The sequence below is a fragment of the Malus domestica genome, chromosome 05 (genome assembly GCF_042453785.1).
Source record: "Malus domestica chromosome 05, GDT2T_hap1".
Classification (NCBI taxonomy): domain Eukaryota; kingdom Viridiplantae; phylum Streptophyta; class Magnoliopsida; order Rosales; family Rosaceae; genus Malus; species Malus domestica.
Window position 1 is genome coordinate 45,547,219 of NC_091665.1, and position 12,181 is coordinate 45,559,399.

At 37.0% G+C, this 12,181-nt stretch overlaps 2 protein-coding genes and 1 long non-coding RNA gene across 3 annotated transcripts; all 3 read left to right on the top strand.

Moving 5' to 3' along the window:
• The first annotated feature begins 1,321 nt into the window (after positions 1-1,321).
• LOC139195994 (uncharacterized) lies at positions 1,322-3,617 on the top strand. The gene is made up of 5 exons (XR_011581088.1): positions 1,322-1,460; positions 1,544-1,703; positions 1,809-1,877; positions 2,430-2,488; positions 3,552-3,617. It is a non-coding gene; the product is annotated as an uncharacterized lncRNA (long non-coding RNA).
• A 1,007-nt stretch (positions 3,618-4,624) lies between these two features.
• Positions 4,625-7,237, top strand: LOC103419609 (peroxisomal membrane protein PMP22-like). Its single transcript, XM_008357710.4, has 7 exons — positions 4,625-5,044; positions 5,345-5,443; positions 6,058-6,159; positions 6,265-6,340; positions 6,649-6,719; positions 6,815-6,900; positions 7,002-7,237. The coding sequence occupies exons 1-7, from the start codon at positions 4,973-4,975 to the stop codon at positions 7,054-7,056; spliced, it is 561 nt and encodes a 186-aa protein (XP_008355932.2). The 5' UTR covers positions 4,625-4,972; the 3' UTR covers positions 7,057-7,237.
• A 2,330-nt stretch (positions 7,238-9,567) lies between these two features.
• On the top strand, positions 9,568-10,839 carry LOC103408805 (probable F-box protein At4g22030). Its single transcript, XM_008347624.3, has one exon. It carries the CDS (start codon positions 9,568-9,570, stop codon positions 10,837-10,839), a length of 1,272 nt encoding a protein of 423 aa, XP_008345846.3.
• The last annotated feature ends 1,342 nt before the right edge of the window (positions 10,840-12,181 follow it).

Here is a 12,181-nt window from a genome sequence, read left to right on the forward strand (position 1 = left end):
AATTTCGTCCACCATTGCATTTGATTCACCCTCACAAATGCAATATTTTAAAAAACTGACAACTCTTTGTTTTGGTCAATTTGATCAATTTACTTGCAATTTGAAGAGGTCTCTCTTCATCACTTGGTTTTTTAGCGGTCAATTTTGATAATCTACTTGCGATTTGAAGAGGTCTCCCAACTACTCGTTTTCAAGCCTCAATGTATCAGATTCTAATTTTCTAAATGCAATCCTCCTCCTTCTGTTTTTCTTTAATTTGTTGAGAAAAATAGAGCAATTATCTTGAATTTTGGCCCACTTAGAGCTTTGATTCCTAAAGTAAAAATCCATTAGTATTGGTTTCCAAACTTGTTATAATGTGGAGCAATGATCATTTTGGCTAACTCCATTAGATTCTTCTTTCAAAATAAAAGGTTTAAAAGGAAAAAATGGATAGAAGTTCTGAATGAGTTAGCTAAAAGAACCATTGTTCCACACTATAACAATTCAGGGATCAATACTCACGAATTTTTAGTTCATGAACTAAAGTTTCAATTGAGTTAAAGTTCATAGACCATTGCTGCAATTATCTCTTAATTATTATATTTTTGTAAAACTTGCACTACTCACGTTTCGTTCACCCAAAGTTGTGGCTTAACCTTGCACTTCATGCTTTGAGTTCATTAACTTATGAATGTCTTTTATCTACAAATTACAATCTAATGTAATATGGATATATATAAAAGTAAATTATTAATATTTTAATAGAACAAAAAAATATTCATAGATACATGTCAAATTTTAATTTGTATATAAAATCTAATTTGTATATAAATAAAAAATGAAGTTGAGTATTTTCCTTAACCCATTTTTGCTATCATTTTCAAGACAATTTGTGGATATCATCTTTTACGTCATGAATTAAACTATGACAATACTTTCACAAAAATTCCAAGTCACCTAATTTGTTCATCGAAGATTATTGCGATGCACGTTTTCATTGTTTTTTTTTTTATGAATAAATACGATTTTTTAGTAATTATTTAAGTTTTTTCTTAACCCCTTTTGCTATCATTTTTGTCACAGCCCGTCCCGGAATTTTAATTCCGAGGACGTGAAAAGATGAAAATGCCCTTAAACGGGACTAAGGGGCGAAAATTTAACAATTGATTTTACTTAAAGTTCCTAAGTTATTTGGTTTTAGGAACTTAAACTAGGCTTAAGTTTGGATTTTTATGTTGGAATTTATGAAATTGGGATTGGGTTGGACACGTGGGATCCCCACACCTCAAAACCCTCCCCATAACCCGTAACATTGTCTCTCTCTCTCTCTCCTCCCTCACGAAACTCTCAGTTCTCTCTCCCTCTCCTTCGAACTCACACGGACCACCACAAAACCACTCTAAATCTATACCAACGACGAATCTAAGACCACCATTGGAACCCTGAAGACTCCACGATCACGATGGTATCCATTTCAGGTAAGTTTTGCTTCGGAAAACCCTAGTTTCAAAGTTCCCGTGAAATGGTACTGTTCATGATCTTCTAAATGACTACGTTTTAGGATAAAACAAGATCACAGAGAGCTTAGTGAGGTCCCAAGGAAGCTCGGAGTGCTTCGTTGGAAGTTTTTGGACGTAAGAACACGGAGATCGACAAGTTCAAAGTTTGGCCGGAACTTTCGAGGCATTTTCCGGCGCATTCCCGGCGAGTTAGGAGTCGAGGTAGGTATCAATCTCTTCGTCTCGTCAAGTACTACAACTTTACTTTTTGTTTCACTCAATTTCGTTGAGTATTGAAGAAGTTATACTCATTTGAAAAATACCCAGTTTCCGGCGACCTCCGAGGCTTTCGAGGCAGTTTCCGGCCAAACCACGGCGAACTAGGTGTTGTGAAAGGTACCATTATCTTTTTCTCTTCAAGGGCTACAACTTTCGTTTTTGAATCACTTGATTTCGTTGAGAAATGACAAAGTTATGGCAATTTGAAAAACGGCCGCCGGAAAAACCAGTCCGGCGACCCAAGGAAGAAGAAGGTGCGCGTGGGGGCGCGTAGGTCCGTGCCTTCCTTGGCGCATGGGGGCGCGTGCTACAGTAAAAAATTATTTTAAAAATATGTCGACGTCCGTGACGTCGAGTAGATCACTGTGGTATATTCATATACCTAAATTGAACACCGTATGAGAAAGTTATTAAGGATTGTTGGTTAGGTGTTCGAATAACGTTTTATAGTTTTCACATTTAGGTAAAAATGTGAATTGACGATCCGACCGTTGGATGGTAATGAAATTTTAGGAGGTTATCCTAGAGATATATTGTGGACCTCTGGAAGTTATGGATTTAAAATCTGAGTGGCGGATCCTCCGGATCGAACTACGTAGTGACGTATTTTATATAAGTTATATATTCTATCGATATGAATTCTGAGGTTGGATTTGATTACTATTCTAGGCGGCGATCGTCGTGATGCCTTGATGTGTGGTGCTAGGGAGTTGTTGGACGAACTCCAGGTGAGTGGGCAGTTTTGTTTTCCGTATACATATATACTTGACGTTTCCCAGAAGTTGAATTGAAATGAAAATATGTTTAAAATGAAATGCATATGAGTTATGTGGAAAAACGGGAAGTGAAATACCATGCATAGAATTGATATGAAAAGTATATAGAAATGTGAGTTGAAATGCCATGCATGAATTAATATATGATGCATATGTATGAATTGGTGCGGTGGACGCACAGGTAAGAATTAATATATGATGCATATGTATGAATTGGTGCGGTGGACGCACAGGTAAGAATTGATTTATGATGCATATGTATGAAATGGTGCGGTGGACGCACAGGTGAGTATTTATTTCTGTTATGATGATGTTGATGTATATTGAGCTCAAATCCTGCACCATGGTTTAGTGCTTATAGTATTCACCGCATCGCACGCTCGCCTTGGATCCAAGTAGATGCTAGTCGCACAGTCCACGCGGAGTGGGTGCGACGGGCCAGTCGAAGAGTGTTAGTGAGATTTCGACTGGTGGGTGACCTTAGATTATGTGCACAGATGATTGATGAGAAAGCACTAGAGCGTAATATTAACCATTAAGTCGTACAGACTACATTAGGTGGTTCCGACTTATGTGCAGAAGGCCGTACAGGTTACAGCTAGTGACTCCGGCAATAGGCCGTACAGGTCACAGTTGGTGACTCCGGCAGAGTGAGAGTGATAGATTTTGAGCTCTAGGTTCAACCGTACAGGGCCATTAGAGGGCCTCCGGTTGATTACTTTATTGCACCTGATATGATTTATGTTGATGCATTCATACCTTATTACTGTTGAGATGATGTGGCATGGCATAATTAATATGAGAAATGTTGAGATGATGTGGCATGGCATAATTATGATGAAAATGTTGAGTTAATGACTTGAAGTCTTGAGAATATATATGTATATTTATATTTTACATTTCTGGGAAAGTATACAGGTTTTACGGAGAGGGGTTACAACGTTTTGAGAAATGTTTGGATTTGGAAAAGAATTGTTTTACTGACCCACTCAATTTTGGTTTTGCGCCCCTCCAGGTTCAGGAATCACAAAGGTGTGGTGACTACGAGGAATTTGACGGTGTTCTGACAGATTGGACAAAATTAGGACTCACCTTCGGGTGTATCAACTTATAAATTGTATCTTAAAGCTTCCGTACTGTGTAAATGGTTACGTCACTCTCACGTGACGGCCAGCATGCCCTCCTTCGGGACGGGGTGTGTCAATTTTTAATTAAAAATGGATTTGAATCATCTTCTGAGCTTAGGAGGTTGAGCCTTTACAATTATTATAGCTTTTAGAGAGCCTCATGTTTGTAGTCGTTGGATCAAAATCCAACTGCCCACGACCACAAACAAGGGTTTTCTAAAAGTTATAATAATTGTAGAGGCTCAGCCTCCTAAGTTTAGGAGATGATCCAAATCCATTAAAAAGATTATAAGCAGTGGATTGTCTTAATAGTTATGGTCTCCCTCTTCAATTCATAGTGTCTCGAGCTAAATCTTCATCCCTCCTTTTAGAGTAAAAATATTGTTTGTATGAAAAGTTTGATAATTGTTTGAAGAGTAATGTTATTCTTACCATAATTTTATACCACATTTATTTACCATCTTAGGTGGTAGATGAGTTGGACAAGTTACATCATTTAATTTCAATTTTTTATTAATTAAAACACTTAAATAATCTTAGGTGGAAAAATGAGACTCATTGTATACCACAATTATCATTTAATTAACAATCTTTTTATTAATTAGTGATTAACATTTTGAAATTAAATGTTAATTAATTTAGATGATGTGGCTGTCAATATCAGATACCACTTAAGGTGGTATAAAATTGTGATACAAAAAAATAATAAGAATATCATTATTGTTGTTTGCAATATTTTGTTAACACCAACGTTGTTCTACACTAATGTACAGTTAGAGGGATTTGTGTACAGAGATATATTGAGTAAAATATGAAATCCTAATAATTTTTAATTAAGACAATCCATCACTTGCATTGTTTTCGGTATCTTTATTTCTGTAAAAATAAATAAAGATTTTTATTTTTCTAATTTGGACCAAAATTAATTTTTCAATAATTTCAAGCTGAAAATCGGAAACCCATTTTTGTCAACCTCACACTCCGAACCCGTTTTCCTGAAAGAAGAGAGAGAAGATGCCTCTCGCCTGCTTATGGTTGCTGAGTGATTGGTTAAACCGCAGACGGAGAATATGCGAAGCATTATTACGACATTATAATAACACAACAGTGTTGACTTAGTTGGGCACTCCGCCCCCTGCTCTCCCCTCCGGCGAGGCGGGACCCACGAACACATGAACCTCTGTCACTCTCACTGTCCTGACTTCGAACCTATTCCCATTAGTTCCCCCATATATTTCTCAAGAGTAAAGCCGCCATTTTTATCAGCTCCTCTCAAGAAATCGGACGACTTTGTAACGAAGAAAATCTCATGGGGTCGATTGCAAAGAAGGGGTTGCAGCAGTACTTGCTTCAGCTTCAGCATCATCCGCTCAGAACCAAGGTCAAATTCTATGCCTTTTATGAAATTATGTCTTACTTTTTTTTGGGTTATCTTGATTTCCGTTTTTCTTCTTAAACCCCTGTTTGGTTCCTGAGAAAGTTGAGGAAACCCCCAAAGATTGAATATTTTGTGTGTTTAGATTGCTTTCTCATCTGGGGTTTTTCAAAGATGATGTATTTTCAGCTCAAATTCCTTAATTGTGATTAGTAGTTAATTGGTGTTTCGAGCTGAGCAATATGGTGTAACAAGTTGTTAATTGGGAATCTTTGGTGATGATCATTTTGTTTGTTATCCGAACAGGCAATTACAGCGGGCGTTTTGTCGGCCTTCAGTGACATAGTGTCTCAGAAGCTCACTGGCATTCAGAAACTTCAGATAAGACGGCTTCTTCTCAAAGTGGTAAGGTCCATTAGGATTCCATCTTTATTTGTGGTTTCTGCGTTTGCCGATTTTACAAAAGTGTGTTTCTTTCATCTTCGTATGTGTGGTATACTGTATATGAAAGAAGGATGGGATTTTGGAAAGTAGTAAAGTTGTTGTAACACTGTAAAGTTTGTAAACACGAAATAAATTTACATGTCTACAAACATGTTGTTCGATCTTTTGAACCTAATTTATGCCTTTGTCGAAAAAATGGCTGCTAGTTTTGTTATGGACTTGAACCTAAATATCAGTTAGTACCAAAATTTCGGTGAAAGTTGGGAATTTTTGTTCCCCTCTCATTTAACGTTTGAGTGGGGCATGATGGTTAAAGCCTCTAACATGAGAAAATGCAAAATATGCTGCGTTACTGTCGGAGATGATGGTTAAAATCCATCTAGCAGCAGTAATTACTATTATTACCAGGTGATAATATACTTTCTTGTTGTTTGTAAGAAGTTTGGTGTGATGAATAAGTATTATCATTTTAAGACGGTATATGCTTGTCCTGAAAATTGTTAATCTGCTAAGATGTTTTAATGTGTATAACTACTGTGGCATAAGTTTTACACGATTAGCATTTCTAAGTGCAGCTTCTTGGAGCTGTTTATCTTGGACCATTTGGGCATTTCCTGCATACAATACTAGATAAGATTTTCAAGGGGAAGAAGGATTCAAAAACAGTAGCAAAGAAGGTAGGCTATACTTTCCTTCATGCTCCCATTTTCCCTTCCCCTGTCTCCAAGAAAAAGTGGAAGAACATATTGACCATTCTAATATTCTTGGTGAAACTTTTTCAGGTATTGGTGGAGCAGCTGACGGCTTCTCCATGGAATAACTTGGTTTTCATGCTTTACTATGGCTTGGTTGTGGAGGGTAAGTACATGTGAAAACCTTCGATTATTTTGTTTATGTTTGATATGTTGGCATGTGAGAAATACAGTTGGAATGCAGTAGTACCCATCATCCCCTAAGATTTGTTTGTTTAAGATCTAAAAGTTGTAGTACTTAAATATGAGATTAAAATATTACGCATCACTCAAACATCTCTTAAATTTTCAAAGAAAGCCAGCCTGGAAGACTCACGCTAGCACATGGGGCAGATATGAGTGTTTAGTTTAAGTTAGTGTAACAGATGATGTGAACTTTGTTGCTTAATTGTCTAACGAAGATGTGAAAGACAGGAAGACCTTGGGTGCAAGTGAAAAGTAAAATTAAGTCGGACTACCCAAAAGTGCAATACACATCGTGGACGGTATATAATCCTGTCTCTGTATGATTTATGCTAGGACATATACGAAAAATGTAAAAAATTTCATAACCATAAAACTTTGATGCGTCGAAATGCAGTTCTGGCCTGTTCTGGGGTGGATAAATCACCAGTATGTGCCACTTCACCTCCGCGTCATCTTCCACAGCTTGGTCGCTTTTGGCTGGTATGATCTATAAACATAACCTCCATTTTGCTCTCTAATATGCATTTAGTTCATTCTTTCTTGATTCGTTAACAAACTGGCTTGTACTTTTCTTTTTTCAGGGGAATTTTCCTAAATTTACAGGCAAGATCTGTGGCACTACCAAAGGCCAAGTGAAACCGACGAAATTCTTGGATTGGCCTCAGATGATAGTTGTCCCTATGAGTTTTTCTAGTTAGCTCTTGAACAATTATGAACTCTATATGCTAGATATAAGTCATGGATCCCCGTTTTCATGTATGCTGGATTATTTTAGAAAATATTCTAAATGAATAAAGTGAGTGATCTGTTTCGATTATTTATTGCGTAACAAGTGTGAAATGACATGCTACAAGTCCAAGAGGAATGACATGAATGCAACGGGAATGTCACTGTCTAGCATCTCAAGCTAATGGCGCAGTGTCATATAACTGAAAACATTAAATCTCATATGATCGACTCGAAAGGTCCCTAAAAGGTCTTCACATGTATATTTCGTAGACTTACGGATAGTCCTAGGACCACCTTGGTCTGTACATCCGCCGCTGCCTGCATACTATTCCAAGTCAAAGATGTATTTTGCTTACCCTGTTGGTGTTGGAGACCACACATTGCATCATCGCATGTGAACGTGAGAGGTCAAAGCTCTCAGAGCAAGGGGACATGAAATTAATACAACAAAAGGCTTTTGATTTTCTTATGTTGCAAACAAGCATGGAGATTGGAGGGCAAATGACTCGGTCTCTAATGTTTTTTGAATAACATTAATCTAACACGTTGGCGACCTCACCTTTAATTGAGCGTTGAATAATATTATAGTGAGTCACTGACGTGACTTTTAGGTTTGAATCTCGTAGATAGTAAATTTGACTTTACTTTATTCTCTCACTCCTCAATTTAAATATATCGTTATAGCTACACACAAAAAAGAATATTAGAATTATACACAAGTTATTAGTAAAGCAGGGTTTATTTTAATTTTTTGGTTATGTCATACTATAAATTAGATCTAAGTGTGTTAGGCATGGAAGATTAGAGAATTGGTTTTTGTTATTGAAAAAAACATGTCTAAAATGAACTTTGGTGTGCGCATCCCCAAGTCAGATGCTTGTAATACAAGATATTGAAATATTTCGTTTACAAAATATACTAAGTAACTAGCCCGGATGTTCAAAAGATTAAAAATTTGGATCATTTTTTGTAAACTACATGATGTACAGTTGATGGTTGGATTTTTTTTTTAATAATTTAACGAAGGAATTCAACCATCAACTTCCACGTTATGTGACTGTTTAAAATTTTGGTCTCTTTAGTATTACCGAAAAAGAAAACCATCACTATTGTGAAAAACACATCATCTTTGCACCATTCCAAATAATGAAGAAAACCACTAAATAATAATTAGGAGTTGAATGAACCACTACAGGATCCCTTCGATGTCATAGGATGAGGAGGATCACTGCCACTAGCAGGCTACATGGCCATTACCAAAATTATGTGATAAACTAATTGAGAAAATGTACACCAATAGTTTACGACAAATATTGGATTAGTAATTTAGTATAGGTGTGTTGGGATTATTTGGAAATTCTCAAGAAAAATTAATCCCAAATATTCTTTCAACCTGCACAAATTGTCCTTTAATATAACAGAACCACGTTAATGAATTATAAAATGGGAAAAACTTTAATTAAAGTAAAACTAATAATATGATTAGGTAACATGTTTTCATTACAAATATAATTTTTTTCATGAAATAATTCTGCACAAAGTTAGGAGGTAATATTAATTTATGGTACTAGTTTCCTTTGGTCTTTGAATTTAATTAAACAAAGGCAATTGGCAAAGATAAGTCACATTTTGTCTCGACTCCATTGGATGCGCATCAACGATCTACTCGTTATGGCTGTTGATAAGTCAATTTGTGTAGCCCATTGTGTCAAAGGCTCAAACCCCGAAGAGATGATATGGTTTTGTAGGCCATGAGATTAGATGACTCCTACTCATGGAGATGGAGAAGGAACTCTCAACAACACCTTGTTTCGTGTCTACCGTTTTAATGAGGTTTGCATGAATGACTATATGTAAGGAAGAGAAACTTATCAATATCGGAGAAAAAATTATGACAGTATTTTAAACAAGAGATAACATATTATTGTGTTAAACATATGATGGCATCCAAAATATAGATAATGTTGCAGTCATAATCTAGTTTAATTAGAAATGTAAGTATGTAAATCTTATCAGGATTCTATAGTATCTTTTAAATAGTGTTTTATTTTAGATGTATTACTTGAAAAACAAGGATTATCTCTACTAACTACTGTAAATAAACGCACAATGAGTGAGATAATACACCTCAAAATTAAATTCTCTTTTCTCTCTTGCCATCGCTTTCTATCTCTCCCCCTCTATAATTCTTCAGTTAATTGGCCTACAACAAGTAAGTCATTCTATATGCAATATTATAGGCCTACAACAAATAAGTAACAAGGCAGTGTTGTTGTATAAATACCATACGAATTGCTTTTATCTTTCACTACATCCTCCTCCATGCCTAAAGCCAATCCACAACACTCACTAGAAACCCACAACCAATATACTGCTCATATACAAAAACAGAAATAATTCGATCAACCCAAAGAAAGTATGGCAACGTTTCAAGCTTCAAGAATCTTTTGCTTGATGGATTCACATAATCAAATCCGTTTTCCTAAAGGAGTAGTAATTAAAGCCACCGCCAATAATACACCCAAATTCCATGTGAGTCCAACTTCTCCTCCTCCCAAACTCCCAACCAGAAGTTTGATCCAGAATTTGGAAAATGACCGTTTCAACTTTCCAATCAACACCAACAATACTAGCCATAGTTCTGATGATCCAACGGTGATTCCTGAGCTGTACGCAATCATGGATACCATTGCAGACAGAGTGGAGATGCACAAAAACATCGGAGCTCAGCGTGACAACTGGAACCATCTCCTTTTAATCTCCATCAACGCAATCACTCTCACTGCTGCAACCATGGCGGGACTAGCTGCAGCTGCTAGGGCTATTTCTACTGCAAAAGCACCCTTTATGGCTCTCAAGCTATCTTCCACTCTTCTCTACGTATCCGCCGCCGCCATGCTGGCGGTGACGAACAAAATCCAACCGTCCCAGCTCGCTGAGGAGCAGCGGAACGGGGCAAGGCTGTTCAAACAGCTCCATGCACAGATTCAAACAACCCTATCTCTCAACAATAACAGTGTGAGTAAAATTAATGTGAATGAAACAATAGAGAAAGTGTTGGCATTGGACAGGGCTTACCCTCTTCCTTTGTTAGGTGAAATGCTTGACAAGTTCCCGAAAACTGTGGAGCCCACAGTGTGGTGGCCAAGAGTACAGAATCATCAAATTAGGGTTCAGGGGGTTGAAGGTAATTTAGTACATGGAAATAATGGGTGGAGTGAGAAGTTGGAAGGGGAGATGAGAGAGGTTGCTAGGGCTTTGAAGAGCAAGGATGTGCCTGAGTACTTGAGATTGACTGAAATAGCCTTGAAAGTCAACAAAGTTTTGGCTATTTCTGGTCCTATTTTAACTGCCCTTGCAGCATTGGGGTCTGTTTTTGTGGGTTCAAGTAGCAATCTTGGGGTGTGGGGAGTAATGGTAGGGGTGGTTTGTGGAGCTTTGGCTAGTGTTGTGAATACATTGGAGCATGGGGGGCAAGTCGGGATGGTGGTTGAAATGTATAGGAGCAATGCTGGTTTTTTTAGGCTGATGCAAGAGAATATCGAATCAAATTTGAGAGAGAAACAAGTTGAGAGGAGAGAGAATGGGGGACTGTTTGAGTTGAAGGTGGCTTTGCAGCTTGGAAGGAGCTTATCAGAACTCAGTCATCTTGCTGTTTTCTCTGAAAAGTTTGCAAGCAAGCTATTCTAGGGTGGTTGTAAATGGGTTGGTTTTGGCTTTTTCCAATTCGGTTAGTTTTTGCCAATTTTGTGATGTAATTTGTACATTATTGTGTAACTTTAACTTGTTTATACAAATAATCACCATGTCTTACTTGATTAAAAATAAGACTAATCGTGTCAGTTTGCTTTTTAATGATCCAAACTTTTGAGTTTTTAGGTCTTTGTAAAAAATTATGGATAAATTTCATAGTAGCCCCTCAGGTTTGAGGTCTATTGCAATTTTATACAACATCTTTAAAACATTTCACTTTCATATCTCAAGTACTATTTTATTTCAATTTCATACAACCGTTACATTTTTCATCCATGAATCTGTTAAATGCTGACGTGGCTGCCACATATATGTCATGTGGCTACCAAATGTCTGCCACGTGGCAAATAAATTAAAAAAAAAAAAAAAAAAAAAAAACCTGAAATTGGAAGAAGAAGAAGAAGAAGAAAAAAAGGGAGCGAACCCTTGCAACCCAGAAGAAGGAGGAAGAAGAAGAAGAGAAGAAGAAAGAGGAGGAGGAGGAAGAAGAAGAAGAAGAAAAAAAAAAGGACTGAACCCCCTGCAACCTAGAAGAAGAAGGAGGAAGAAGAAGGAGGAAGAAGAAGGAGGAAGAAGAGGAAGAGAAGAAGAAAGAGGAGGAGGAGGAAGAAGAAGAAGAAGAAGAAAAAAAAAAGGACCGAACCCCCTGCAACCCATAAGAAGAAGGAGGAAGAAGAAGGAGGAAGAAGAAGAAGAGAATAAGAAATAGGAGGAGGAAGAAGAAGAAGAAGAAGAAAAAAAAAAAAAAAAGGGACCGAACCCAGAAGAAGAAGGAGGAAGAAGAAGAAGAGAAGAAGAAGAAGAAAAGAAGAAAGAGGAGGAAGAGAAGAAGAAAGAGGAGGAGGAGGAAGAAGAAGAAGAAAAAAAAAACAAAAAGAAAGGACCGAACCAGAAGGAGGAAGAAGAAGAAGAGAAGAAGAAAAAGGAGGAGGAGAAGAAGAAAAAGAAGAAGAAGAAGAAAAAAAAGGAGGAGGAGGAGGAGGAGGAGGAGGAGGAGGAGGAGGAGGAGGAGAAGAAGAAGAAGAAATGTGGCAGACAGGTTTTAAAAAAAAAAAAATTAAAAAATTATTTTATTTGCTACGTGGCCGACATTTGGTAGCCACGTGTCATATATGTGGCAGCCACGTCAGCATTTAATAGATCCATGGATGGAAAATGTAATGGTTGTATGAAATTAAATTAAAATAAAATAGTACTTAAGGTATGAAAGTGAAATGTTTTAAAGATGTTGTATAACATTGCAATAGACCTCAAACCTGAGGGCTACTATGTAATTTAC

Bases quoted from the DNA above. Each gene is read 5' to 3' on its own strand.
- LOC103419609 (XM_008357710.4), top strand. From the start codon at position 4,973: ATGGGGTCGATTGCAAAGAAGGGGTTGCAGCAGTACTTGCTTCAGCTT. The intron at 6,160-6,264 runs GTAGGCTATACT...AAACTTTTTCAG, and splicing joins CAAAAACAGTAGCAAAGAAG to GTATTGGTGGAGCAGCTGAC. The intron at 6,341-6,648 runs GTAAGTACATGT...TGTGAAAGACAG, and splicing joins CTATGGCTTGGTTGTGGAGG to GAAGACCTTGGGTGCAAGTG.
- LOC103408805 (XM_008347624.3), top strand. From the start codon at position 9,568: ATGGCAACGTTTCAAGCTTCAAGAATCTTTTGCTTGATGGATTCACAT.